The sequence below is a fragment of the Parus major genome, chromosome 1, assembly GCF_001522545.3.
Source record: "Parus major isolate Abel chromosome 1, Parus_major1.1, whole genome shotgun sequence".
Lineage (NCBI taxonomy): Eukaryota > Metazoa > Chordata > Aves > Passeriformes > Paridae > Parus > Parus major.
Window position 1 is genome coordinate 101,538,669 of NC_031768.1, and position 27,225 is coordinate 101,565,893.

General features: G+C 39.1%; 1 protein-coding gene across 2 annotated transcripts in view; it reads left to right on the top strand.

Moving 5' to 3' along the window:
- The window catches only part of UVRAG (UV radiation resistance associated), a 97,073-nt gene that overhangs the window by 42,119 nt on the left and 27,729 nt on the right, over positions 1 to 27,225 (top strand). For both annotated transcript variants that reach the window (XM_033518183.1, XM_015639120.3), the window contains 3 exons: positions 346 to 406; positions 2,415 to 2,580; positions 20,740 to 20,818. In XM_033518183.1, the coding sequence (XP_033374074.1) occupies positions 346 to 406; positions 2,415 to 2,580; positions 20,740 to 20,818 (306 nt within the window). The remainder of the gene's footprint in view (positions 1 to 345; positions 407 to 2,414; positions 2,581 to 20,739; positions 20,819 to 27,225) is intronic.

Genomic DNA, 27,225 nt, shown 5'->3' on the forward strand with positions numbered 1-27,225 from the left:
GCTATAGTTTAATGGGTGATTTCCATTTTGTGTACAATTACATAAATTAACCCTGACAGTAGGCTAGCTGAGTGCACAGAAACATATGTTGAAGTGTTGAGCTTCATATATTCATATATGAATTAATATAAAGCTCTTCACTCTTTAAAAAAGTGTTTTATTTTTTCGAACTGTGTGAGATGCAGATTAAAATAATGTCAGTCACTGTAAGTTTAGTTGAATATTTAGTTTTTTTGATTTTGATTTTATTGTTTGTTATGTTTGTTGTCACGTTTAATGAAGGTTTTGGTGTTCTGGGTGTTATTGTTCCATGCTCACTTCCCACTGTTGATTTTAAATTTACAGAATAACCAAAAGGATTACTTTGTTTGTGGAGTCAAGCTTCCTAATTCTGAAGACTTTCAAGGTAGCTGCATATTCCTAATGTAGTTGTTACAGTTAAGACTGCTTCTAAACTTTGTAAAATTAATAAACAATAGCTTGGGGTCCAATTTTTGACCAAAAAGATCTGGTCAAAATTAAGAATTATTTGTTGGCATTTCCTAGCTAAACAAAGGTGGTTTCTTTTGACTCTTAGCAAGGCACCTCTGTGTTCTAAGACTGCATATTGAAACACCAGAACAGGTTACCTAGAAAGGCAGAGAAGTCTGCATCCTTGTGGATGCCCAGAACCCAGCTGGACACCATACTAGGGACAACCTGCTCTGACCTGGGGTTGAGGGCTGTGCCATTCCCAGAGGTACCTTCCAAACTCAGTGAATCTGGAAAATATTTGTGTCTGGCTTAAAATTCTGTTTGGGCTACTTTTAGTCCATAAATCTTCGTGGGGCAACAGGCATGAATCCCCATTTGATTTGCTGTAGTAGCTGGTGAACTTGTCAAATAAATACCTTGCAAAAAAGTGTTTTGAATCTCTCTAACAGTATGGAGTACTTTATAAGTGACCTTCTACTTCAACTGTCAGGCCTCATCCTATTTCAGAAGCAAATATATCATATTTGCCTGCCTGTATAACAGTTGTACGGTAACGGCATGCATTCATCTACAAATGTTTGACGTGAACTGGCAATTCATTAAAATCCCCTTGAGGGTTTCTTGTCCCCAGTACTTATTCACTCTGGTTTCTTGAGCAAAAACCTCCATCTCTTTAAAGCCACCTCATAGTAATTAGCTTGTACTAATAATGTGTATATTGGATACTAGAATATTGGAGGAATAATCTTTAGAACAAATTAGTTTGTCAGTAGGACCAAATTTATCAGTCTGTTGCTTTGTTTCCATGGTTGCATTAAATGTGAGGATGAACTCAGTTTGCTGACTCTTGAGAAATCAGTGGTGTGCCATCTTCTGGCCAATTTTCAGTTTCCTGGTATTAATTCATTGCAAAAGAATTACTAATTCTTTATCCAAGTCTCTACAAGTATTGTATTGTAAGGAGGAAGTACTAAGCATTCAGTTTAGTGAAATAGGCAGTTAAATTTGAAACCCAGCTGTCTGGCATGGATCTTAACTCAGACTCAGTAGATACTATTTAAAAAAAAACTAGGCATCTGAAGGATGAAAAAAATTCCCTAAAAAGCCAGTTTTGCTGCAAATTTTCAACATTTTTTACAAAATCTATTTAAACAGGGGTGTAACTTAAATACATATATCATGACAGGCTCTGGTAGAGCTCATTATGGTCATTGAATATCATTATAAGCTTTCTTGAAGGTCCTCTGTTCAGCTAGTTTCATGGATGCACCAGAAGGGATGACTATTGCTAGTGCTGTCTGTATCCCTTGAAAAAAATTAAAAATAGTGAAAAGAGAAAGGAAAAGCCTTTATATGGCTAAAATATGTAGTTTCAATTGCAAGATCTGTTCCTGGCAGGTGAAGCTTTAATGCTAAAACCTTAAATGTCAAATTGAAAATGATACTTTACAACTAAGTTTTAAAGTCAATCTAAGTTTTTCCAGCTATTGGCAAAGAACAGAGTTTGTAGCTTGGGGTTAGTGTCTCTCCCAGCTGATCTCACTCATGAATAAAGTTGAGGAGGAATGCAGCTTTCCCTATCCCACTCTCATGTGTCAACTCCATCTAGAGAAATGCAGAAAGCTTCATACTTGAGTTTTGTCTTGGGAATTTTGTTTTATTTTTCTCATCTTTTCTTTACCCTCCCCCATCCTGGCAGTGTAGCTTTGAAAGTTAAATTTGCAGGAGAACAAGCCATCACCCATTTTCTGTGCCTTGTCACAAGAGGCAAACACAACACAGTGAAGTGCAAACACTTGTAAAACTCTCCAAAATTACTCCAGGCCTCCTTCTGTCCCTGAGTTCTGAGAGTTACATTAATTGTTGTTCTCTGAGCAATAAAGATGAATACTAGGATTCAATGGATACAATTAATAATAGAATCCTTTTGTCATTGACAGCAAAAGATGATGGAAGCATCGCTGTTGCCCTGGGCTATACTGCTCACCTGGTTTCCATGATATCCTTCTTCTTACAAGTGCCACTCAGGTATCCCATAATTCACAAGGGCTCCCGGTCTACAATCAAAGATAATATAAATGACAAGCTGACGGAGAAAGAGCGAGAGTGAGTATATTGTAAATACACTGATCTACTTTCTTCAAAACAACACCAAAAAAAACTGATCTTAAACAGTTTTGGATAGTCTGAGGTGATAGGAATTTGAAGCTACTTGTTACTGCTTTCAGTAGCCACGGAATAGCCGTTGTGTTTCTCTTATTGGAATTTTGGGATGCAATAGAGTAACTCAGCTTTGTTATTTTGGGTCTGTTGGCACATATATGGCTTTGATTTGGTATCCACTAATGCTAGAAAAATTTAAATAGTGTTTCTTAGTGTTTCATGAGTTTTAGAATTTCAGGAGTTTCTATTTGGAAACTTGCCTTTTATGTTTTGCTCTTGGCTGTGGGAATAAACTGCTGATAGCAAGTATAGTTTCACAGAGGAGCTGCTGCCAGTGCCTGAATAGTGGTTGATGAATGGGAGAAAACAAATAGCTTTCTTTTAACACAGAGTTTTTTAATCAATTGAAAAAGCACAGTAACCTGCCACCTACTGTAAATATTTCGAATATTCAATGTAGAGCTTTTCGTTTCTTCTGTTATCATTGTCTTTGAACATGTAGCTACACTGTTATTGTTCTCCTTCTAGGAAATTGTCTTGCTGTCTCTAAAATCACCCTCTGAATGTCATCTTCTGTGTTTTGGAACTTTGCTTATTTTCCCACTGTCTTTGCACCTGTGTGCTGTAACACAAAATTAGTGGCAATTACTGGGTAAGGTTCCCTTTGTAGCCTGAAACCACTGAACTGCCAGGAATCCAACACTTGGTGGGAATGTCAGCATTTGTGGGAGGCCAACTGCTCTGTTCAGTTTCTGGGCACTGGCAAAGTTTTCCCAGAGAGTTGATGGACTACCCAGCCCTGGAAGTGTTCAAAACCAGGTTGGATGGGGCTTAGAGCAACATGGTCTAGTTGAAGGTTTCCTTGCCCTGGCAGGGGTTGGAATGAGATGAACTTGAAGTCTCTTACAGCTCAGGGATTCTGCAACCTTGTGTGTGTGTATGGATGGCTACAGTCAGGCTTGTGGCATCAATAACTTCATTTTTCCACAAGACTTCAAAAAAAGAGCAAAGGAAATGACTGAGGGGAAATTAACTTGAGGAAAGTAACTGACTCTACTGACAGGAAGCTGTAAAAAGCCAAATTCTTCTATTTGGAAATAGGGAGTCAGAGTATTGCAGCTTTTTAACACTAATTCCTCATAATCCAAATAAAGACAGATGGGTTTTATTGTGCCTAGCTGACAGGATTGGGATGCTTGAAAGTGTCTGATTTCTCTTTAAAGGTTAGTGCCTTTTGGCAGGACAGGCAAGTTAATTTGCCTTAAGATTTAAACTTGCTGAGGTCTTTCTGTTTTGCCACCATAGAACACAACTCTATAATTATGTTTTGAAAAGTAATTTTGATACCATTTTAACAACTTATCTGAACACACTTTCTGGGTACCTTAATAGAGCATTGACCTGTTTTGCTTCAGTGTAATTCTTGAAGCAGATGAGTATACTCCTTCTTGTACATCACTTTGAGAAAGGTTGCAAACTAGAACATTTTTGTCTCAAAAACAAATTTCTGAGTAGTAGAGCTCCCTGTATCTGGGTCTGTAAAGATTAATCCAGTTTCCTGTTCTCTCCTACAGATTGAAAGGTTTAGTCCTTCATGCTACAGCCTTCCAAACTCTTGTGACTTAATACTTGATTTCACAACAGATTTTTGAAAAGGAGAGAGTTTAACTAAGTATATGAATACCTGTTTGGCTATTTACCTGTGTTCTGCAAGATTTTTTCAGAATCAGCTCCTGCTGGAGATCTCTTCCCGCCTATTGCAGAAACAGTCCTACCATCTCCAAGGTCTTATGTCAAATATCTTAAATTGCACTTTTCTTTCTAAACTAATACATCATGTTTCTCCTTTGCTCCTAGTTGTGTTGAGCACAGCAGTTAACATGCATTATTAGATTTCTTTATTTCAGTTACCCGTTCTTTATCAGCTTTTCAAACTCCAACATATATTGTTGAGTAATTGTAGTGATATAATCCCTATATTTGATTTTTACTATAACACAATGTCCTCATTATTGACTGGCTTATACTTACATGCTTGGCTTTTTTTTTTTTTTTTTTCCTTCATTGTAGGGTGTTGGAGGTTAGGATTTTTCCTTTTTTCTTTTCTTTCTCAGGAAACTTTTCTCCCATTTGTTGTCTCAGAGATGGGAATGACTTAAGAGATGGTAAATACTTAAGAGAGATAAAAGATGTGGCCAGGATGGAGAAGGGGGCACAGTTTGCTTCTCTTTCTTAGCTGGGAGGTTTTCTCTTGGCAAATGTAGAGATACTTGGAGAATTGGCTGAGGGCCAGGGACTGGGCTCAGCTCACTCTCTTGATATCAGAGTGGAGACAGTTGTGGTTTTAGTGCCAAACTGCTGCTGCCCCAGGGGATTCAGTGCTGCTGTGGAGTTTTTTTGTCTTTCACTGTTTCTCATTTCCGTGGGTGAGCCTCTGCTCGTAGGAGCAGCTGTTGAACTGGGATCTTTTCAACATCCAGCCTCATTGCAAAGGGCAGCTTGACCTCTCTCCAGTGGGAGTGTCTTCTGGCTGCTTGTGAAAGCCTGGCTGCTGCTGCCCTGCCCTATTGTTTTCTGCTGGTGCTTTGGGCTTTTTTGCTACACCTCAACTCCACAAACGGTGTCCAACCCCCATGGCTCATGTCACTCATTTGGAGTTTTTGCTGCACTTGTTTTACCACGCTGGGTCTGCTTCTGCTGTTCCAGCCTGCTGCCCCAAGGTTCCTGCTACAGTCTTTTTCGCCATCCAGAGTGGCCCTGAGGCCAGCTGCCCTCCATGAGTTTGCAGAGGGAGCCCCTTCTCTCTCCCACCAGCTGAGGTGCCACTGACCCTGTGGAGAGAGGCTGCTGAGCTCAGATCACAGTGCCCCCATCCCTGCCCAGCTGGGAGCCAGCAGCACCCCTGACAGCTGTGGCCATAACTACACTGAAGGGGAAAGTGCTTGACAGCCAAGAGAAGGCTGTTCTTGGGTTTCTGATTTTGTTTATTGTTGCTGCCACTGTTGTTGTTGTCTTGTTATAAATATATATATTAGTAAACCCCTGTTATTCCTTTTCCCATATCTTTGCCTGAAAGCCCCAAAATTTCAAAGTTACAATAATTTGGAGGAAGCGGGTTCATATTTTCCATCCCTGGAAGGTTCTTGCCTTCCTTGGCAGACACCTATCCTTTAAACCAAGACACAGGGTTTCTCTGAGATCTTTATGAGGAGTTTCTAAAAATTGTTCACTGGGGGAAATAGCTGAGGTTTTCTCTCAAGAGTAAATTCATAACTCCAGATGTTTGTTTTTAAAGTTACACTGGATAAAGATGTTACTACACTTTCAAGTTTCTTTACCAACTTTTTTAAGTCCTCCTGTTGAGCTGCTTAAATATCTTGAGAGCTTTCAGAATGTAAGTAACTTTTGGGAAATGTTTCATCTGCTTCAGATTGGTTTACTTGCATGATCCAGGTCACTTCTATGAGGACCTTGAGAATTTACAGGGTTTTTTTGCATGCAATATGTAGGAAGAAAGAATCCTCAGAAGTTCAGAGCAATGAGTGAGCTTTGAGTCAATTTGCAGAGGACACTGTGTTTGGCAGGAGTGTTGACCTGCTGGAGGGGGCAGGGAAACTCTGCAGAAAGATCTGGACAGGCTGCATTGATGGGACAAGGCCAGTTGTATGAGGTTCAGCAAGGCCAAGGGTTGTATTGTACCCTTGGGTCACCACAGCCCCATGGAACACTGCAGGCTTGAGGCAAAGTGGCTGGAAAGCTGGGAAGGGCCCTGGGGGTGCTGATTGACAGTGGCTGAACATGAACCTAGGTGTGCCCAGGTGATCAAGAGGCCAATAGCATCTGGTCTGTAACAGTAATGGTGTGGCATCAGGCCCAGGGCAGTGACTGTCCCCCTGTGCTGGGCACTGGTGAGGCACCTCCACTCCTGGGCCTCTCTCAGCAAGACAGACATTGAAGAGCTGGAGTGTGCCCAGAGAAGGGGATGGAGATGGGGAAGGGTCTGGAGCACCAGGAGAGACTGAAGGACTTGGCAGAACTAAGGCTGGAGAAAAGGAGGCCTTTTCACTTTCTACACTTCCATAGGAGGGTGGAGCCAGGTGGGGGCTTTCTATTCCCAGATAACAAGTGACAGGATGAAACAGCCTCAAATTGTGCCAGAGAAGTTTTAGGTTGGATATTAGGAAACATTACTTCCCTGAAAATGTTGTCCAGCCCTGGTCTGGTCTGGTACAGTGGTAGAGTCAACATCCCTGGAGGGATTTAAAAGCAATGTGGATGTGGCACTTGAACATGGGTTAGTGGTGGCCTTGGCAGTGTTGGGCATGTAGCTGGATTTGGGATGTTCTTGAAATCTAAGAACCTTAATGATTCTGTGAGTCCAAGGATATGTAACTCCCAAATTAAAGCTACTTAGGCAGAAACAGGATCCTCTCTCCAGTGATGAACAAACTTGCTCGCAGAGTAAATCACCTATTCTTTGGCGGTGTTTTGGTGGAACTGAAACCTAACACTTCATCACATGCTCGACAACAGAGTGAGAATGCTGAGATGAAACTACTTCTGATACATGTCTTGGTTTAGAAGACAGATGTCTGCTAGGGAGGGCAGGAGCCTTCCTTGGAATGAAAATGTAGACCCTCCTGCCTCCGAGTTATTATAATTTTGAAATCAAGGGGCTCTCAGGCAGAGATCTGGGTTTAGGAATAACAGTTCATTACCAGTGTGTATAACAAGGCACACAAACAACAATAACTACAGCATTAACAACAAAACAGAAGCAGGGACCCCGTGACAGCCTTCTCGGCCGAGACAGGAATTGATGGAGGAGAGGCTTTGCTTCACAAACCCCTCGGGCAGTCAGTCCCGGTGCTCCTGCAGGGCTCTGAGGAACACTCAGCTGGAACAGCAGGGATGAGCTGAGATCCTGGGCTGGGGGACGAGGTGGATCAGCAGCTCCAGGCTGGCACTGCCACACGTCCCGACAGGACAGGGGGTGTGAGGCCCAGAGATGAAGAAGAAAGAAGCAGCAGCAGCAGCTCCGTCTGAGTGATGGCAAATTCCCTTCTCTCGGCCACAGCAGCTCCCAGCGAGTGTCTCGCTCTCAAGCCAAAGAAACCAGCCAGCCCCCAGCTGCCCCCGCACCCACTAAGTACCAGCAATCAGTTTTTCCCCAAAACTAACGTGCAAAAAATTCTATAGGTGAGAAGAAACAAAAGGAAGGACACCTAACCCCCAACAATATATTCTGATACTGTGTCTCTCAAGCCCTGTATTTAATGCTTCTATTAGTCTTCTAGCAGTTAGATAGTCTGACTAGATAGCTAGTCTTTCAGATATTTAATAAAGAATAACTGTCAGTTTAGGACAAAATAAGGATTGTTGTGGCTGGAGTGAGACATATGTTTTGACCTTCTGTGTGTTGGTGTTCCTGCTCATGTCATAGTATTTTTGAATATAAATAGCTTGGAGATATATATATATATATATATATATTCCTCTAAGAACTAAAATAAGGTTTTTAAAGTTCAGTCATCTTTCTGGTATGCTTTGTATATCTGGGCAAGTGAAATGCACATTCAGGTGAATTATTTATGTTGAATTTTTGCACTATCACTCCTACTGTATCTTCAAGATTTTCAAGAACTCTTGCTTCCCTGCTAGGTAATTTGGAACTGGAAACCATTTCAAGAAATAGTTTTACTAACATTATTTCTCTGTAATAATAGTACAGAGAAATCAAATAGTGCACACAAATCTCATGGATGCTAGCTACACCTTCTTCCTACCAAAGTGTGTTAAGGGAAGACTAATAGGAGCAGTAGTAAGAAAGTGGCCAGTGTCATATTTCAGATTGGGGAAAAATTGAAGGTGTAGAAAATGGCATCAATGCCTAAAAAGATTTTCTGCTTAAAAGGTAGCAAGAACATTGTCATTTCCAAGCATAGCTAGGCATTGCAGGGTAGTCTGATCTCCAGAAAGGTTATTTTTTTATTTCTTGTCATATGTTTAAATATTGAACTTGTTGGTATTCAATGTTATAAATGCCAAAAATATATATGAAATTTAAGATAAACAGGACCCAGACAGTAATGGAAGAAACCTGATCTAGTCTGGTACATATTTTTTCAGGAATATTTGGCATTAGTTGGTCTGAGATAACAGGTCTAACTAACTGAGTAAACAAATATAAAGGTTTCCTTGGCATTTTGTAATTTATAGAAAGACTATTTTTTTTCTTTCACTCTGCCTGACAAACACAGGCAGCAAAGGTCAAAGGATTCAAACAGCTACTGTGCATGTCTTGGGCATGTACATTGAGGCATCTGACATCTTTGCAGTTGTTTTATAACTTTGATGTACCTCAAGAACCAAAAGTTGTATGAAATAGTGTAAGGTGAAGTGAAATTAAGGATGCTACCATGGGTTACTTGTCCTGTCTAAATGCCTGTTTTTTGTCATTAAAATAGGAAACATCTGTCTATTGTAACACTGGGTCCTCACAGAAAACAGGATCAAAATACAGCTATGGAATAATTCAGCTAGAAGGGATAGGTTTGTTCCTGAAGTAATTTCCTGGAAACTATTTCTCTGATGTGGAGCTATACCTCAAATTTGTCTTTTTCTGCAGCTCAGCTTGATCATTATTGAGAACCTCAAGCATGCCAGAAGATTCCAGTGATTAGTCAGTTTTTGTCTTGATGTTTGATTTCTCTAGGTGCTGATACTTTAAAGGCCAGTTTGATTTCATTGTTGTAGCCCTTGTGGGAAGGGCAGATGTATAAATAAAAAAAAACAGGTCACCCTCCACTGGGATGATGCAGACTTGTTGCAACTGATGAGTGTATCAAGCATGAACCAGAGATGCCCTTCTTGGGTCTTCAGAGTGGTTCTGGGTTCCTTAAGGATGCAAAGTATTGAGTAAGTTTATCTTAATAAAACTAAAGTTGATGTACAAGGTCTGCAGCACCTTTGCTGTGGAGAATGTTGGTGTATCTCCACAGTTTGTTGACTGAACCTTGAACTCCAACCCCAGCAGATTGGATTACTGCAGTTTGGGGTTCTTTTCATTAGTTTAGGAAACCAGATTTCAGAAAAGTGGAGAAGATGAAGTAAATCAGGCAGGACTGATTTTGAATCTGCACATACTCAAGGAATTATTTTGGACATATTTTGAATCTGTGCATACTCAAGGAATTATTTTGGTACGTTGGTGTTGTATTTTAGACCTACTCGTTTGCACTGCTCAGGAAAACTTGTGTGTGGTTCACACAGTGTTAAACCATGAAAAGTGAGTTACTGACAGTGGAAGTTCTGATGTAAAAAATTTATTTTCAGGCCTGTGAATAAAGCATACATATGGGATTCCTTGCCAGTTCTGCTCCAAAAATTATTCCAAATTTTCTTTCTTGATGTATATCTTTAATTTCTTTTAAGTGTGGCAAGCTGGATTTGCAGGTAAGTGGAGCTAAGTGTTGCTGAGCTGGACTGGATAATTTTGGAGCATTTGCAATCCTCTTGTTGAATGAGTATATTCTGTAAGTGATCCTCCTTATTGTGACCTTAATTCAATTTGGAAGAACGGGATTTCAGCTGCAGTAGACCTGGTACAACACAGCTGAAGTTGTTATTGTTCTGTGCCTGGTAACAGAGAAATCACTTGCAAACAAAGTCTGAAAAATTAGAATACAAGCATGTGAAGAATAACTTTTCACTGACGTTAAGATTTTTCCAACTCATTTGAGAAGTCTTTAATCATATTTGATACTTTGGCTGAGGTAATGAAATGGCAGCTTTGGGAAGAAACCTTGGCAAACTTAGATGGAGGGAGATGGTTGCTTGAGAAATCTAATAGCTATCAAAGAAAAATTGATTCTTTGGGGTAGACTGAGTGTGTGTTAAGGATTCAGCTGTATTGCTCAAAGAATGCTTTTTGCCATGAACTTATCTTGAACTATATTTTTATGTTCTACAATTTTTTGAGGGTATTTAGCTAGAATCGTGGTGTATTTGATTCTTGATTAGCAAAATAACGATTTTTCCTTCATTGAGTCAGCAGATACTGCTGTGTATAGATAAAGTATTAGATCAGGTGTTGTTTAATGAATTTGGATATTTAGATACTGTTAACACTTTCTGGGAACTAGAAGTTTTTACATGCTCCTGGCCAGTATGAGAAAGCAGATTTTGTTTACTCAGTAGATGAGACCACTGACCCCACACATCTGAGATCAGCTGAGAAATGTTTCTGTGAAGACATACTAGTCTTAATTTACTCCCATTGGAACACTGTACTCCTGTTGAGATTTTTTTATTCCAAAACATTACTTCATTTTTTAAAATAAGCCAGGACTTGACCTGTATAAAGTGTCTTCTAGTTAAAAATGATCCTTTAGTGGCAGTGAGATTTAAAGTCCTGATAGTGAGGTTGTGTGCTCTGTCCTCACTGATAGTCCATGTGTTGTGACATCCATCATGGCTTCCATGGTGCAAGCCTTGAATCCAAGCTGAAATATGTCATAGAAATGCCCAGTTTAGAAAAAGTCGTCAGTGTCACTGGCTCTGTGGATTCTTTGCTGTGACTTTGAGGTGTTTGAAATTATTTGCTGAAGCAATAGAATGATACCCTCCTGTACAAAATGGTGACTGTCTTGTCAGGATCTGCCTGACTTTCATAATCTGGATGTTTGCTTTTATTTTCTCTCTATGGTCTGTACATAATGAAGCTGTTCCCCAAGAGCAAGATCACAGCAGTTACACTTAACACAGAAAGATGCTTCTGCTTTTGATTATCATCATCTGAACTGTTCAGAAAAGCATTTTGAAAATACATTTCATAAAGTTAAACTAATGTTTTCTTTTCCCAATAAATAAATTATTTATGTATTGTATAAAGCTTGAATAGGGATATGCTTTTTCCTCACGGCACTCTATGTTTTTGTCAACAAATTTGTTTTACAGGTGTAGTTTTTTCTGTTAAATAGGAACTCAAAACCATGTAGTAATCCAGTCTTAATTTGCTTGTGACTTGTAACTCATTATGTCTTAATCTGTAATTGCAAGCAAAATACATGCTTGTCATCCTTTATTCTATCTTTTCATTTAATTTTGGGTCTTCTGCAGAAGATCTCTGCAGTCCTTGCTCTGAAGCTGATAGACCTGTGGTGCTGCTTATCTGAGAAGGAAACAGGTTTTAAAGCTGCGCAGCCAAAGCTTCTTGTGCCTTGATCTTCAGGTGAAGTGCTAAGATGTTAGGAATGCTGGACATTTTGGTGCTTGTAGCTCTTGAGTAGCTTATTTGTCCTAGTATTTGATTTGAATTGTCTTGGGGAATTGTGATTTCAAGAGAGCTGTCTGGAGAGTGGTGGTCCTTCTTACTTAAAAGGCTTTCAGAGTTTAATTTCTTTGGGTTCAGAGAAGCCCCAGGACTTTTAAATAACACAAGTTTCCTCCTTTGGCTATGACATTCCTTTATAGTGAGCAAACAGGATGTGGTTAGGTTGGAGGGAAAACACTAGTTCTTTCCTACCCTGCCTGCTCCTCTTGCAGACCCCAAAAAGGGGTGAGGCTGAAATAACTCAAACATAAGTAAATATTTAAACCTTTTCTTGTACACTCTTCATACTTCAGCCATATCAAACAAGAACTTGTGACTATTTCAGGCCATTATCTTATCTGGATTGTGCTATTTAGTCCTATCCTTGTATAGAGTGTCCTATCCATGGTCTAAAGCTTGAAAGTATTTTTTTTCTTAACTGACCCATTTTTAGTAGTGTTGTGTGAGATACAGTTGTTCCCCCAGATCTGGTAGATGACTCTGTTAGTACAATATGAATGACTTGCAATCACAGAATTTACATCAGTTCTTTATCTGTATGAATAACTGGGTTTCAGCTGCAGCCACCTCCCTGCGGTCATTCTGCTTACTGTCCTTAAAAATGAGAAGTGAAAGAATAAGCCAGGTTGAATTTGTTCTCTGACAAATTTGACACAGTTGGGCAGGAAGTATCAAAGATAGTGTAGATACGATGATGTGAAAATGTGGTGGTGTCAGCTTCATTTAATCTTTGGATTAAGATTCCAATCTGCCCTTAAACTATTGGGTAGTGTCTTAATGTCCAAAATGGACAGCAGTGACAATTGGTGTTCTCATGATTGGGAATTGTGATCAGCACTGTTTAACTTCTAAGTCAATGACGTGGGCAGTGAGGTGGAGTTTGCCAGTGACACCAAGCTGTGTGGTGCTAGAGGGAAGGGATGGCATGCAGAGGGACCTGGAGAGGCTGAAGAGATGGGCCTGTGCCAGCCTCATGAAGTTCAACTAGGCCAAGTGCAAGATGCTGCACTGGGATTGTAGCAATCCCAGGTACACGTTCAAGCTGGGTAGAGTATGGATGGAGTATGGTAGAGTATGGATGGAGTATGGTAGAGTATGGATGGATGGAGTATGGAGAAGGACAGCTTGGGAAAAGGAGTTGATGAGAGACTGGGCATAACCTGGCCATATGTGCCAACACCCAGAAGGCCCCCCCACCTCCATGTGCTGGGCTGTTCCCACAGCATGGGCAGCAATGGAGGGGGAATTCTGCTCCTCTGTCTTGCTCTGGTGAGCCCCCACCTGCAGAGCTGCCTCCAGTTCTGGGGTCTAATATCAGAAGGATGTGGAGCTGCTGGAGTGAATCCAGAGGAGGCCACAGAGGTGCTCCAAGGGCTGGAGCCTTTCTGCTCTGGAGGCAGGCTAAAGAACAGAAGGCTCCAAGGAGTTCTGAGAGCTCTTTCCAGTGCATAAAGGTGCTCCAAGAGAGCTACAGAGGGATTTTAGGTAGGGGCCTGGAGTAACAGAACAAGGGAGGATAGATTCCCACTGCTAGATGGTGGAATTAGATGGAATATTGGGAAGAAATTCTTCCCAGTGAGGGTGGGGAGACCCTGGCAGAGGTTGCCCAGAGAAGCAGTGGCTGCCCCATCCCTGGAAATGTGCAGGGACAGGTAGAATAGGGCTTGGAGGAACCTGGTCTAGTGGGAAGTGTCCCTGCCCATGGCAGGAGTTTGAAACAAGATGGGTTTTAAGGTCCCTTCCAACACAAACCGTTCTGTGATAATTAAGTGTTCTTAAAGAATAAGTGTCCTAATTTAGATTATAAAGGTGCAAATATTACTGGTCCTTAAAATTCTGAATCACTTGGAAAGTTAAGGCTATGTAAAATGATTCCAAACTGGATTTGGAATTTCACTTCAATTTGCCAAATGAGATGTAATATGATATTTAAATTGCACCACACTCCAACCTGTGCAAGACAGTTGGATGTGATGTGTGAAAACCAGTTTTTCACTTACTTCTTCCCTTAAGAGCTTTCTGAAGTACAGTTTAAACTTTGATACTTGAATATAATTTGGGATATGGCAGAGACCTGAACGGATTCTGAAAACATTTAAAATATATAGTGTATTCCCAAGTAGATGCAGGTGAAAACAGTTAAAAATTAAACAATTTCATGAGCTTTAAAAATAGTTTGTATTAAAGGCAGGTGGTTATAGGCAATAAAAGTGGGTCATCAGTATGTTGGTACATATGTGATATTTCTGGATGCAGAGTTCATAAATCTTAGAACACAACAGTAAATGTTTTGGACTTGAATTTGTAAGAGATACTTGAGGTCTGAAATAAATGTGTGGAATAAGGATTCTTTCAACTTTTCCTGACATTTACCATATGCCTGAGGCAGGAATCTTGTAGTGATTCACTTGAGTGTTCATCAAGCACTAAAATGACTATGTAAAACATCTAAAGATGAGCTGAAGATACAAAATTAAATGAGATCCTGATTGCTGATAAGTACTTGTTGAGGGTCACCTGGAAAAAGTAGGACAGTGATGAGTTTTTAGTGGTTAGAGTAGAATACTTAGGACAATTTATTTGAGTTGTAAGAATGGTCTAATGCTTAAAACACCACAAGTAGTCTAATCATAATTCTACCTTTGAAACATGCCTCTGATTTTCCAGAATCAGCTTCTGTGGGCAACTTTAAAATATATCTTTTTCAGTAGTCAGTTTTCTGGTTTTTGAATATATCAGTATTAGCAGTTTTGGTTAAAGATACTATGTTAGCTAGTTGTTGCCTGTGCTCTTACCAAAGCCATGGGGTTTTAAAAGTCAGTAAGAGATGGATTGCAACCCTTAATTTTGTTGAGAAGTCAATAATATTCCCTATAAAGTAAAAAAACTCACCAGAATAGATTATGGAGATGAACTGCAAGCATCACACCTCAAACTGTAAATGTGAAAATGAAAAGTCCTTGCAAGAGGCTTTTTCTCTATCTGCCCCTCAAATTTCTTGGTTTTACTTTCAGCAGCACACAAGCAAAGTCTTCTTCATTACATCCTGAATCATGGAAAATACTTAAATTAACAATGGAAGGTGACTTTAACAACCTTCCTACCCCTAGGAAGGATGAAGTTTATTTAGAGGAAAGTGTTACAATAGCTGAGTGTACAGGGTGGTTTGAACTTGCCTTAGAGGTGATATATTAGGCTCCTTGAGCCTGTAGCTTTATGTTTACAGGATGATCTCCTTACATCTGGATGAACAGCAACACAGAGCGGTGTCTTGTGGTCTCATGGAGACCTCTGGATCAGAGGATCCTGCAGGGATCCCATAGAATTAGAGAGCTGACTTCTACCAGAAATTCCTTCTGGGCCCTAGACAAGCACAAATGGCAAAAGTGTTCAACTGAAATCCTATCTGCTGCTCCTGTACTGCCACCAGACCACTAATGTGTTTAGACATATTCAGGAATCTTTCTTGAACTAAAAGTTGGAATTTGCCTTGGTTTGACACTGAGATTTCTGTTCAGCTGTTTGCATCTGCATAAGCTGACTGGAGTGGAAATGCTGACAACCAGCCACCACTGATTTTTCATATTGACTGGAAACACATATATTTGGTTTATCTTTTTTAATAGAAAGACTTTTAAACCAGAGTGGATGATTTAGTATCCTGTCTAGTCTTTGTAATCTTGATGTGATTTACTGTAATGAGATATTATACTTTGCTTTTAAGTTTCTTAGAGTATGTGTATTTCTTATGCCTACAAAGTGTTCTATTTGATTAAATGCCATGTTAAATAAAGTATAATTAGATAAACGAAGTAACAGCTCCCTGAGAGTCCTGTTGATGGTGTACCTTTAAGCTTGATACCTACCAGAATATTTTTTGATGCAAATTTTCAAACTAACTATTTGAAAACTTAGCATTTGTGAAGTGTTGTCAGGTCCTTGAACTCAAAACTTAATTCCATTGTTGATGGTAGTGTGCTGGTTTTGTAGTTTTAGTGTAAATTATAGGTAGATTTTCAGCCCTGGGTTTATGTGAAAGCCTGACTTTGTTACTTTTCCCTGTTGGGGTCACTGTGAACCAAGTACATAACCTCTGCCTCACTTTTTCTTTTTCACAACTCTGTTGAACCTTGACCTGCTCACACTTGTTTTCTTACTCATTGTATATCAGCAGGTCTTCCATAGCTTTAAATATTTAAATATTAGGTGCTTTTGGTAGAAAAGCAAGTTTTAAACTGAAGTGTTCTTTATCCAGTAGCTGATGTCTGCTTAGGAAGTGTGGCAGGAATTAATAGGGAATGGATCAAAATAAAGTGATGGATAATGACTTGCTGAAATTAAGATTGCAGGTAGAGAGGAGGTATCAGGATTTTGCGAGGACCACTGGGAGACGTTTTAAAGCATGATTTATTGTTCTTCTTCTACAGTCTCATGAAAGAGTGAGTGAGTGCATCTTCACCTTACTCACCAGATGTTCTTAGTCAGCGGTCACAAGACTACAAGTTACAACATCTTTTAAAGATTATTTAACCAGTAAACTAATGCCACAAAAGAATGTTTCTACTTTCACACCAATAGCTAATTATTTTGTTTTATATGTCTTTGCTGCAGCGCGGACATTCTTAACCCATCATATAATGACACACAAAACTACTTGTTATACCTTAAACTTATTATTTTTATAATTTTATATACTTTTATAATTACTTCTATATCTTAACTTTAAAACCTTTAAACTTCTTACAACCTAACTTAATATTCTGTTTAAACTCACATTCTTACTTGTGATTCTAAATCTGAAAGCTTTCTCCAAGGCCTCAAATCAAGCCCTGTGTCCATGTCTATATCTATGCTTACATTTGTAAAATTTTGAGAGCTTTCTGTGCTTGGAATTCCCACAAGGAGGGCCTTATTCTTGGGAACCCTCCAAGGAGAAGAGATGGGAGAGAGGTCAAGTGGGTGAGGATGAGAGGGTTAAGGTTAGGGTATGATAGAATAATAGGGCATAAGAGATGAATTGTCATCTCTAGTCTAAGCTCTGCTAAAATGAAGTTCTTCACAGATGATTAAAAGTGTATTTTATCTGCTTCTATTATTTTGGGTTTTATTTTATTTTTTGGTCACCTGTGAGAAATGACAGACAAAACCTCTTATTGTAGGGCTGGGAATGCTTGGGTCTTGAACATAACAGTGTTGGTTCACTAGGGGAGAAACTGTTCAGTCATTGTGGCATCGCCATAGAAAAAGACAAGTTTTGTCCAAATTGACATGCCATGGAAGGGGATATGAGCTATGTGCCTAAAAACATCATGTATATGTTTTGTTGTTTATTATAGATATTATATTTATTATAGATATGCATTATGATGCAGCTGGGTAACACTGGCCATCTGACTTGTATCCCAGCAAGCCCTATAAAACAGAACATGACTCAAAAAAAATTAGTAAAAGCTTAGTGTTTGTCAAAGTCCTATAGGATTAAATAAGCAAAACATGAGACTCCCAAAACAAATAAGCTTTTAAGATCAAGAATCTTCTTTATATTATCTTAGACCTTCAAAGCACGTATTGACCATCTAGTTCAAATCAGTCTGGTGTGCAGTTTGGATCACTCTTGTCCAGAGTTCTCCACCTTCTGAATTCAGAGTGAGGGTTTAATTTTGGCATGCTTGGCACAATTCTCATAGATCTAAAGCCACCTTTACACATGCTTGCTGGCTGATTATTCCCTTAATCAGTCGTGGTTCTTGTGCTTTTCCTCAGCATAGGTTTGTACCATTGCTGACATGTCTTGAAAGCAGTGGAAGCACCATATGCAGAAACAGCTCCAAATGGGGTAAAACTGTTACAAGTTACTAAACATGGTAGGTTTTTTCTTGCATCAGGTTAATGTTCTCTAAACTAGGATCTTTAGAAGTCACTGTTAAAACTACTATTGCTGTATTTCCTGTGTCTTTATATACAGAAATAGTTCATCTACTGTAAACTCAGGGTGTGTTAGCCCTTTATTTTAAGTAGTCTACATGCTATTGAAGTACTATATCCATAGCTGTATGTAAATGACAACAGATTTTTACAAAGACACATGTTGATCCTCACTGAGAAAAAGCTGTTTTGTTCATAATTCCTAACTGTTCACATGGCAGATGCATGGTTTCCTAGAGTGTATAAGTACTACTCTGAAGAGGACCAGAGCTCGACTACTGAACAATGTTCTGGACTGAGAACAAATTTCCAGCACTTGATAACTTCTCTCAGATAATGTTTTCTGTTGATTATAGGAAGGGTACCTGCAGCTTGTGGTTTTTGAATCTTTCTACTAAACATATCACACTCAGTTGAATTTTTTAACTGAGAATAAGTATCTGTGTTCTGCTTTAAAGGAGCTTAGTAATTTTTTTTTCCCCCAAATATATCAGCAAGAATGGAAAGAAGGAAGGTACACTTTGGGGTAGAATAGGTAGGTGAATGCTATTTTGAATTTTATTATGTGTTTTGTGATTATAAAAACACTAAAATAGCGTTTCTCAAAAGTATTTATTTATAACTAAATCCTTACACAGCAGACTCAGTTTTTTACAGCATGCCAAAGGGAGACATTAGGCTTACCGTCAATGCTTTTCTGTGGAGCAGGCAAGAAGAATTTCACAGAGGGAGGCAGCGAGTTGGGTTCAATCATACTTACTGAAGCACTATGTAAAATGTTTGGGTTCCTCTCCCTTGAGTTTATTGCTTGTGAACAGCCTTAATGGGAAAACAAGATAAAACACAAAGAGAGAGGCATAAAACTTAGTAATATTTTTCTCTTGAGTCATACATGTGTATATGCAGAGACATCCACTTACAGTTTTCAAGACTTGTTTAAGTGATTATGTTGTGAAAGCTGACCTGAGAATGTATGTGGTTTAAAGCCTTTCAAGATTAATTAGTGGAAGTTAGAGGATAGAAATGTGAATATTGGCAAAGAAGCATGATCAGCATGATAAGCAGAAAAGCCTGATTTTCCCTTTTAAAAGAATCTGTGTGGGAGATTTCAGCAAGCACCATAAACCAGTTTTTACCCCCTTTCTATACATGGATCAAAGAGCTCTGTATCTAATAATAGAATACATGGTTTCCATTACCAGTGACTTCATGAAATGCTACCTTCTAGGGAAATATGGTTTGTGTTCTTAATGGTGCTTTTACTGTAAAAAAAATTGGTTAGTTTTAGACTGTTAATTGTAAAGTTATCCTTTAAATCTAACCCTTGCTCTGTTTTGGGTAGTGTAATTGGAGATACTGAACTGAATTCCTCTTGCTTTGCATTTTACACTTCGAATAATATGTTGTGGAATTTTTGTAGCATGTGTTCATTTGGAAAAGTTTCATTTTCTTGCATGGGGAACTAGTATGATTTGTAGATCTATTAAGCAAGGTGAGCTAGATATATACTATTCACAGAGATTTTTATGTTCCTTGACTTAAAGAGACCTAGTAAGTTTGAAAGTAGCATAAAACCTGAAGCTGACATCTCAATATTTGATCTGTTGTGATCATGACCTGTTAAACTTCAGCTTTAATGGCACTGTATAATTCTTAAAATTACAAATGTACTCTACTGTGGGGCTGATGGATGATAAAATTCACTTTGCCTAATCACCTCTCCAGAATGTGTGTTTTTTCTACTAGATATTGATCTCGTGTATTTGTTTTTTGAGAGAGGCTTTGGTTTCTGCTGTAGTGTGGGGCTTATGTGGATAATTGATTCAGCATCTTGATTAGGAGCTGCATGATATGGTTGGTGAAAAGGCAAAAGCTTGATTCATGCTGTAGTTCCCATAAAAATAAATTTTAGTTTGTACTAAGATTGCTGAATTTATCATGATGACCTCATAACCTCTGGTGCTAAGGAGGAGTCGAAAGACAATCCTTAAAAGTACAGTGTACGGCTGTTAAAGTTGTTTGAGAACTGCTTCACTTAAGCAGAGGTTCTTTAAGCAGATGTATAAAATTATATTCTTTAATGCAGAAACTGTCAAGGAGTTTCAATATTTAAGGGACTAATGTTTTAGTTCTCTTGTCTCACACAGCAGTGCCAAGCTATGTTCTTATAAGATATTTGTTAAATCTGAGTACTTAAAACGGTGATCAATATTTATTATGCAGGAAAAATAAAGACCAGTAATAAAATGTTTACAAGGGCTGTAGTGACCTATGGTACTGTGACTCGAGTGTGTGTGAAATTTGTTGAAGGAGATCAGTTTCTATTCTGAATGTTATTCTGGTAAGTGAGCCTGCATTACATATTTCTTTGTGTGAAGGGCTCTTTGTGCTCTGTCAATCACAGGATAATGATCAAAAGAGAACACCTTTTTTTAAAGATTATTTCTGTTGTAAATGAACTAAACAAGTGTGACTGGCTGGATGCAGAGGGAAAACATGGGATCTGGAATTGTGCTGTATGCTTCTGAAGTTACACTTTGATTGGTGAGAGGGATGTTGCAGCTCTGGGAGAATCATCAAGTGTTTTTTAAAAACCTGAAACACTCTAAAAAACGGAATTCCATAGCTGAGCTGTGACATCAGTTTTTAAATTCTAGTTGACTTGAGCTGCAGAGGGTTCCTAAATACATCCTATTGACAGGTTCCTGGGAGAAGTCAGCAAGGGAAGCTTTTTAAATCTTTACCTTCTCAGAAAAGAAATCTGGGGCTTTTAGAAATTTACATAAGCATCTGAATAATTTCACCTTAAATACTTCCCCCCCCCCTTTTTTTTTCCTCATCAGATTTCCTTTATATGCAAAAGGAGGGGAGAAGCTTCAGTTTGAATACGGAGTTTATCTTCTCAACAAAAATATAGCACAGGTTGGTAACTTGAGATTATTTTTAATTGCTGTTATTTATATTTCTTTTCTGCTGAGTGTGCATGTATTGTCTTGTGATGCTGCTCTCTGTGGTGAAAACCTTGAAATAAGGAAAATGTCCTTGAAAAGATAATTTTCACTTACCTTACAGCTTTGTGCTTGAGATTTGCTTCTGTGGTGCTTAGAGAAGAACTTGCTGGATAATAATGAAACTTCTCAAATAGTACATTCTATGAGTCTATAAACTTCATACTGTTTTGAAAACTGTAAATAATCTGTGTTTTTATTCTGTCATATTTGAAGATCTATTTGTGTAATTCTTGCTCCTGTGTCTTTGATTTTGCTGTACTACTTCAAATAGTATTCTACCCTTATAAGAATACACAATACGTGGAAAACATGAAGTATTGCAAATGTGTGACTTTTATTTATAAAATCCTCTAATCAACCTTACTTCCTTGTTTTTAATGTATATTAAAAAACATTCTTTACTCTGAAAAATGCAAGAGACTTTGCAAACTTGTATTTGAGATGACAGTAATACCTGCAGCTAACACATTTGGTATGGAATTGAGAGAATGTTCAGAAAGCTGGTCTGAAAGAGGCCTGGCTGTTTCAGCTGGTATGTAGTCCTAGAGCAGGGTCAGCTGCTCTTATGCTGTCCCTGGTGATGTTCTGTGAAGAAAAGCCTGTGATATAAGTACTGCTTAGTTCCAATGCTTGACTCCATTGGCCACTAAAGACATGTAATTTCTGACACTGAATCCAAAGTCTTGCCTCTGTTTATGTATTATAATAATCTGACCCATTTAAGTCTCTTCCTCTTTGCAAACTTTTATGCATTGAAAAACCACTTTTCAACACTTCTCTTGTCTCAAATTCTCCATCAGAAACCACATTTTTCTTGAAATGCAATGCCCAAAGCTGGATACAGTGAGCAGCTGTTGCTTTCAAAACATTGAGTAGGATGGGAGAAATGCTTCCCAAGTCTTGTCCTTTTATTTCCAGTTCATTGGGTTCTAATAGATATGCACTCTTAAAAGCCTAGCAGAGTAAATCTTACTATTATTCTGTGCTGCCAACAGCCCCAGGTATCTTCAGCACAGCATGAAAGCAGTCCATTCTGAATTTGTGCAGGTGACTTGTTTAATTCACATTTTATATGCTGTACCTTGAATGTATTCTTAAAGATGAACTTTTTTTATTGTTAATCATGTTTCTGCTTTGGTGGCATAACATCAGAGGTTGAGAACTCAGTCTCAGCTTTATTCTGGATCCATCTGAGCTTATACCCTATCCAGATTATCTAATTAAAATATTGGATAGAACTGGGGTTTGTAGAGCTCCATTTTGCTACCACTTCAGTTGTAGCCGTGAACCATTCTTTATTGCACCCAGAGTACTTTCTGTGTATTCACTTGTACTTCATCAATATCCCATTAACCCACCATGGTTGTGAGCATATTCTACCAGAAAATGCCATGAGATTTAAATTCCAACAGAAATTGAACATTTCTGTTTCTAGCCTGTTTCAAATTACATTAGCCTTGCAAAATTCCTGAAAAATCTACCCTTTTTATGCATAGTTTCTGATAGTCTTGTTTTGTCTTTCCAGTTTTCTCTTCCATCACTTCTCTGACATTCCTTACCCCAAACTGAAGTAAAGTTTCCGAGTCTGTCTTTGTTGTTTTTTTAAGTTTGGATTGCATTTATCATTTTCCAGACTTGCCCATGCTTAGTGTATTTTGGACAACAACCTTTGAAATTACTTAAAGGCTAAAATATCTTAAGACAAAGTTAATCAAGTCCTACTAATCTTGTAAATTCACTTAGCCAGGCTGTTAATGTATCTTAGAGTGTACCTCCTTGTTGGTGGTATTAGTGATGGCAGACAGATGTTCACACTTGACCTCCAGAGGGAAGATCAATGAGACAAAGGGATTAGTCTTTCCCCCAAATGCTGTGATAGATCCCTCTCTTCATTACTATCAAATCAATACTTTCCTTAATCTCTGCTTCCTTGTTCATTCTGCTTACACGAGTTAATTCTGTAACTTGTGAGTCATGATGCTGCTTGCTTTGCCTTTCAGCCCTTCCTGGTTTTTTACCTTATTCTAGAGCTTCATTCAGTGTTGTGATGAAAGCAAAAAGCTCTGACATTTTTTTCATCCAAATGATGAGTTTTTAGTTGAGCCCAGGGTGGTTGTCTTTCCTGTTTATGTACTTTGGGTTACTTGACACTTGTGCCTGTAGTATTTTTTATAGGAACTGTCACCACTTCACATGTTTTCCCATTTATCTCTTTGGCTTGTCACCTTTGAGTTGTTACCACTCTTGGACCTACTGAAATCTCTCATTCTGATTTTCTTGTCCTGTTTCTGAAAGAGTCTGGGTAGCTGAACACTTGATCACTCACCCTGTCGCCTTCCAATTCCTTGCAGTTGGTTTCTGAAATCACTGGGGTGTGTTTATTAAACTTTACTAAAGTAAGTGAAGGTTTTAAGTATGTATTGCTATAAAAAGAGTTTCTAACTCTACTTGGGGTCATTGGTGCTGGTGCAAGCTAGACAGTGGGCAAACTTTAAAGTGGTTGATACAATAGGGGTTCATTAATACTTGAGATTGTATGCTGTTGGATATTAAAATGCAATAAAAGTAAATCGGAATTTCTGGGTGTGCATCTACTACTTATTTAATCATGAAAGTGTCGCTGATGTCCACATGAACTGTTGTAGTCACCTTTGTTTTGATGTCCTTGGTCAAATATTGCTGGTTTTTATAATTCTGCCAAGGGGAAATTCCATTGTGAAAGCAGAGCAGATAGATAATGTGCAGAAATGCATCACAAAACCTCTGTGCTCTGGGGCTGGCTTGACCTAAAAACCCAAGATTGTCTGAATCCTTTGTGTGTTCCTTGGGATACTGAAACTGTTGAATTGACGTAGCTTTTAGCAGACCTTATGGCTGCTTTCAGAGAAGTATCCAGATATGCTTAGTTCTTGTGAATGTGTGAAAAATTAAGTTTGGACAGAGAGTGAGCAGCTGCCTCTCCCTTATCTCCAGAACATTACCCAAAGGTGTTTGCCTTAATTCAGAGAATCGGTACTCTTTGTCAGGAAATCTAAATCAGTTGCTTAATTCCCTGTTTGTGCTGTGGGAAGGTTGGAGGTACCTGGGAAGAATACTGGTGACTTCACTGCAGCATGAAAACAAGACCCTGGGTCTCTATCACCTCACTTGAATCATTCATGCAAGCTTGGAACACTGTGACAAAGAGCCCAGAAAAACTCTATCAACTTAAATATTTTAAAATTATTTGTATAAGCTTCTCTGGTTTCACAGATTTATTTTTTTTTTTCCTTTCACAATTACCTGAAATTCTGGCAGCAAGGAGAAATGTGAATGTGGAAGAAATGAGATGGGCTTGATATTAAATAAAATTACTAACAAAAAAAATTCTTCTAGAGATAAAGTGGTACAGTTTTGTAAAACAGCAGGATAATAACACTAGAAACCACATCTTGCACTCAGGAGAATTCAGCTGGAATTAGAAGCAGCTTAGTGCTGGCTTGGTATAGTATTTTTTGGAGAAACTTGCTTTGCTGTTACATTCCAAAGCTGCAACAATGTGTGTTAATTCCAAGAGTTCATAATAACTTCCATCTGTATGTGAGCACAAATTGTTTCTGTTTTTAAAACTGAATGCTTCACAAAGTTCACAGAGGAGCTTTTTGAGTTGGATGACATTATCTAAGGCTATACATTTCCAGTTAAGATTTCAGCTATTTGACTCTCACTAGCATAGAAATGTGGGGTTTTTTTTCAAAGAGAAATCCATCACTTATGTCTAATAATACCTACCAAAAAAACTCACTATCATTGTCAAAGGTGAAGTACAATAGAGTTGCTAAAAACGGAAGTGAATTACACAGCCCTCCAAAGTATTAGACAGTGGGAGAGCATTCAGCAGGTACTGGCCCCAAATTCTGTAGGTCCTAAGTCAGGGATATATATAGAGTATCTGAGGAAGCTGAGCCTTTAGTGGGAGAAAGAAGTGAACTCTTGTCCTGGTATTCACACCAGAGTTATTGAGATTACACCATGAAAACCTCTTATTATGGTGGATGAATATTAGGAAATCCCTGAAGCATGGTGAGGTTTTTTGGGGGTGATAAGTCAACACAGAACAGAGTCAAAATGTCATCTCTCAGTGTTCTTTTTGTTCTGAACATACAATGTGGGTGGCATCCAGTTCTGCTGGGACACAGACATGGACCTTGTGGAACTGAGCTCTTCTTACTTGCCTTTATTCCCAGAGCCTTAATTGCTTTGGGCTGACTTCTGTATAGATTCTTCATTGCACATGATGAGTTGGTCTTAATTTGGTGACCATCCTCCTTGAGGTGAGTCTGTAGTGAGCACACCCAGTGTTCTGTGGAAGAATAACTCACCCAAAATTGTATATCCAGAAAAAGATGAGGGTGGTGAGGCCCTGGCACAGGTTGCTCAGAGCAGCTGTGGCTGCCCCATCCCTGGAGGTGTCCAAGGCCGGGTTGGATGGAGCTTGGAGCAGCCTGGTCTAGTGGAAGGTGTCCTTGCCCATGGCAGGGGGTTGGGATGAGATGTGCTTGAAGGTTGCTTCCAATCCAAACAATTCTGTGATTCTGTATTAAATTATTTCTGTCCTGTATGGGTCATTATGGCTAATGCATGCATTATGATGTATAGCCACTGAGGAGAGCACATCCATCTTGTTCATCAAAGTTCCAATTTCTTTAGGTATTCCAGTGGTTGTCTCTGGTATGATACTCAACAGGCATTACTCCTTGTCCAGTTGCAAGACTGCTTGTAGAGGACATAATTTCAGTGGAGCTGTAAAGCCAGTAAGAAGGGAATTTACTGCAGCTATTTTCTTGCATAGGGCAGTCCAGTCAAGTTATTTACACTCTAAGTGTCAAATGATTTGCTATTTAAGTCAGCCACTGAAGGACATCAAATTAATTTACCTCTTGATCTTCTGGGTTTCTTATTTTTGGTCTTATCTCAGCTTTACCACAGAACCAGAGGGCAGCTGTATGACTGTTATGAGACTCCTTTTATTCTTTTGCTGTGACCATGGTGACTATCTCCATCTGACTTTATTGGACATGGCCTCAAGAATGGTGGTGTTCTGTCCTTTTCTAAATTACTGGGTTTTGAAAAAAAGGTGCTTTTTGCACCTTTTTTGCAAAACCAGGTGTCAAATTTGGACCATTTTATACCTCTGTTTTCCTACAGCCAACCCAAGTAGTGAATGCATCTAGTCTTAGTTCATAGAATGATACAACAGTTTGGGTTGGAAGGGAACTTCAAAACCATCTTGTTCATGGGCTGGGACACCTTCCCTAGACCAGCACCTTCCCTAGACCAGCACCTTCCCTAGACCAACCCTAGACCAGGTTGCTCCAAGCCCTTACAACCTGGCCTTCAACACTTCCAGGGATAGGGCAGCCCCAGCTTCTGTGGGCAACCTGTCCCAGGACCTCATCACCTTCTGAGTAAAGAATTTCTTTCTAGTATCTAATCTAAATCTGCCCTCTTTTAGTTTAAATCTCTTCCCCTTTTCCTATCCCAGTCTGTCCGTGTAAAAAGTTCATTGCTGGTGTTTGTTAGTGGGGGTCTCTGCATATGGTGTCAGACAGAGCATCACTTTCCAAGCATCACTTCCAGGTTTAGTGAAACCTGTGGAATTTGTTACATTGTATGAGTTAAGGTTATTTTTTCTTCTGTTCAGCCTGAATGCTGTGGTCAGGATCGTTTCACAGGGAAGGCTTTCTTTCTCATCCTCATTTGTTTTGTCAGACCACTATTGAGTTGTGTTAGAGTGATACTCTTACATTGGCATGACTTGCTCAGCCCTGGCCAAAGAATAGTTCTGCTGTCATCTGACAGTCATTAGCAACGCATGAACTTTGCTATTTGATATGAAAAAAAAAATAAAAAAATCACTCTGGTCAGCTCCCCCAAGGTTCCTTTTCTCATCAATAGAGTACAGATCCAGAGAAGTAACAGATGTCTAGCCTTCCTCTGATGTCCATGGCCATTGTGTCCACATGGTGGCAGGTGGCGTTAATGTGCTGTGTGTAACCTGCTTGAGAAGCTGAGCAGCCAATGCTGCTTTCCTGGGAATGCTGCTTTCTGGGTGAGTTGCTTGTCTAATGCACAAAGAGAGATTTTTAATACAAAAGCTCAGGATGAATGAAGTAATAGGAAATAAGTGTGCCCATTTCCTATAATCCAGTAAACATCAATTAGTGATACTGAACCTTTCTCTGACCTGAACCTGTAAAGGTTATGCTATATAGTTTCATCTTATCAAGCTATAAATGCAGCAAGACTGCAGTAAACATGGTTTTAGTTATTTGAGTG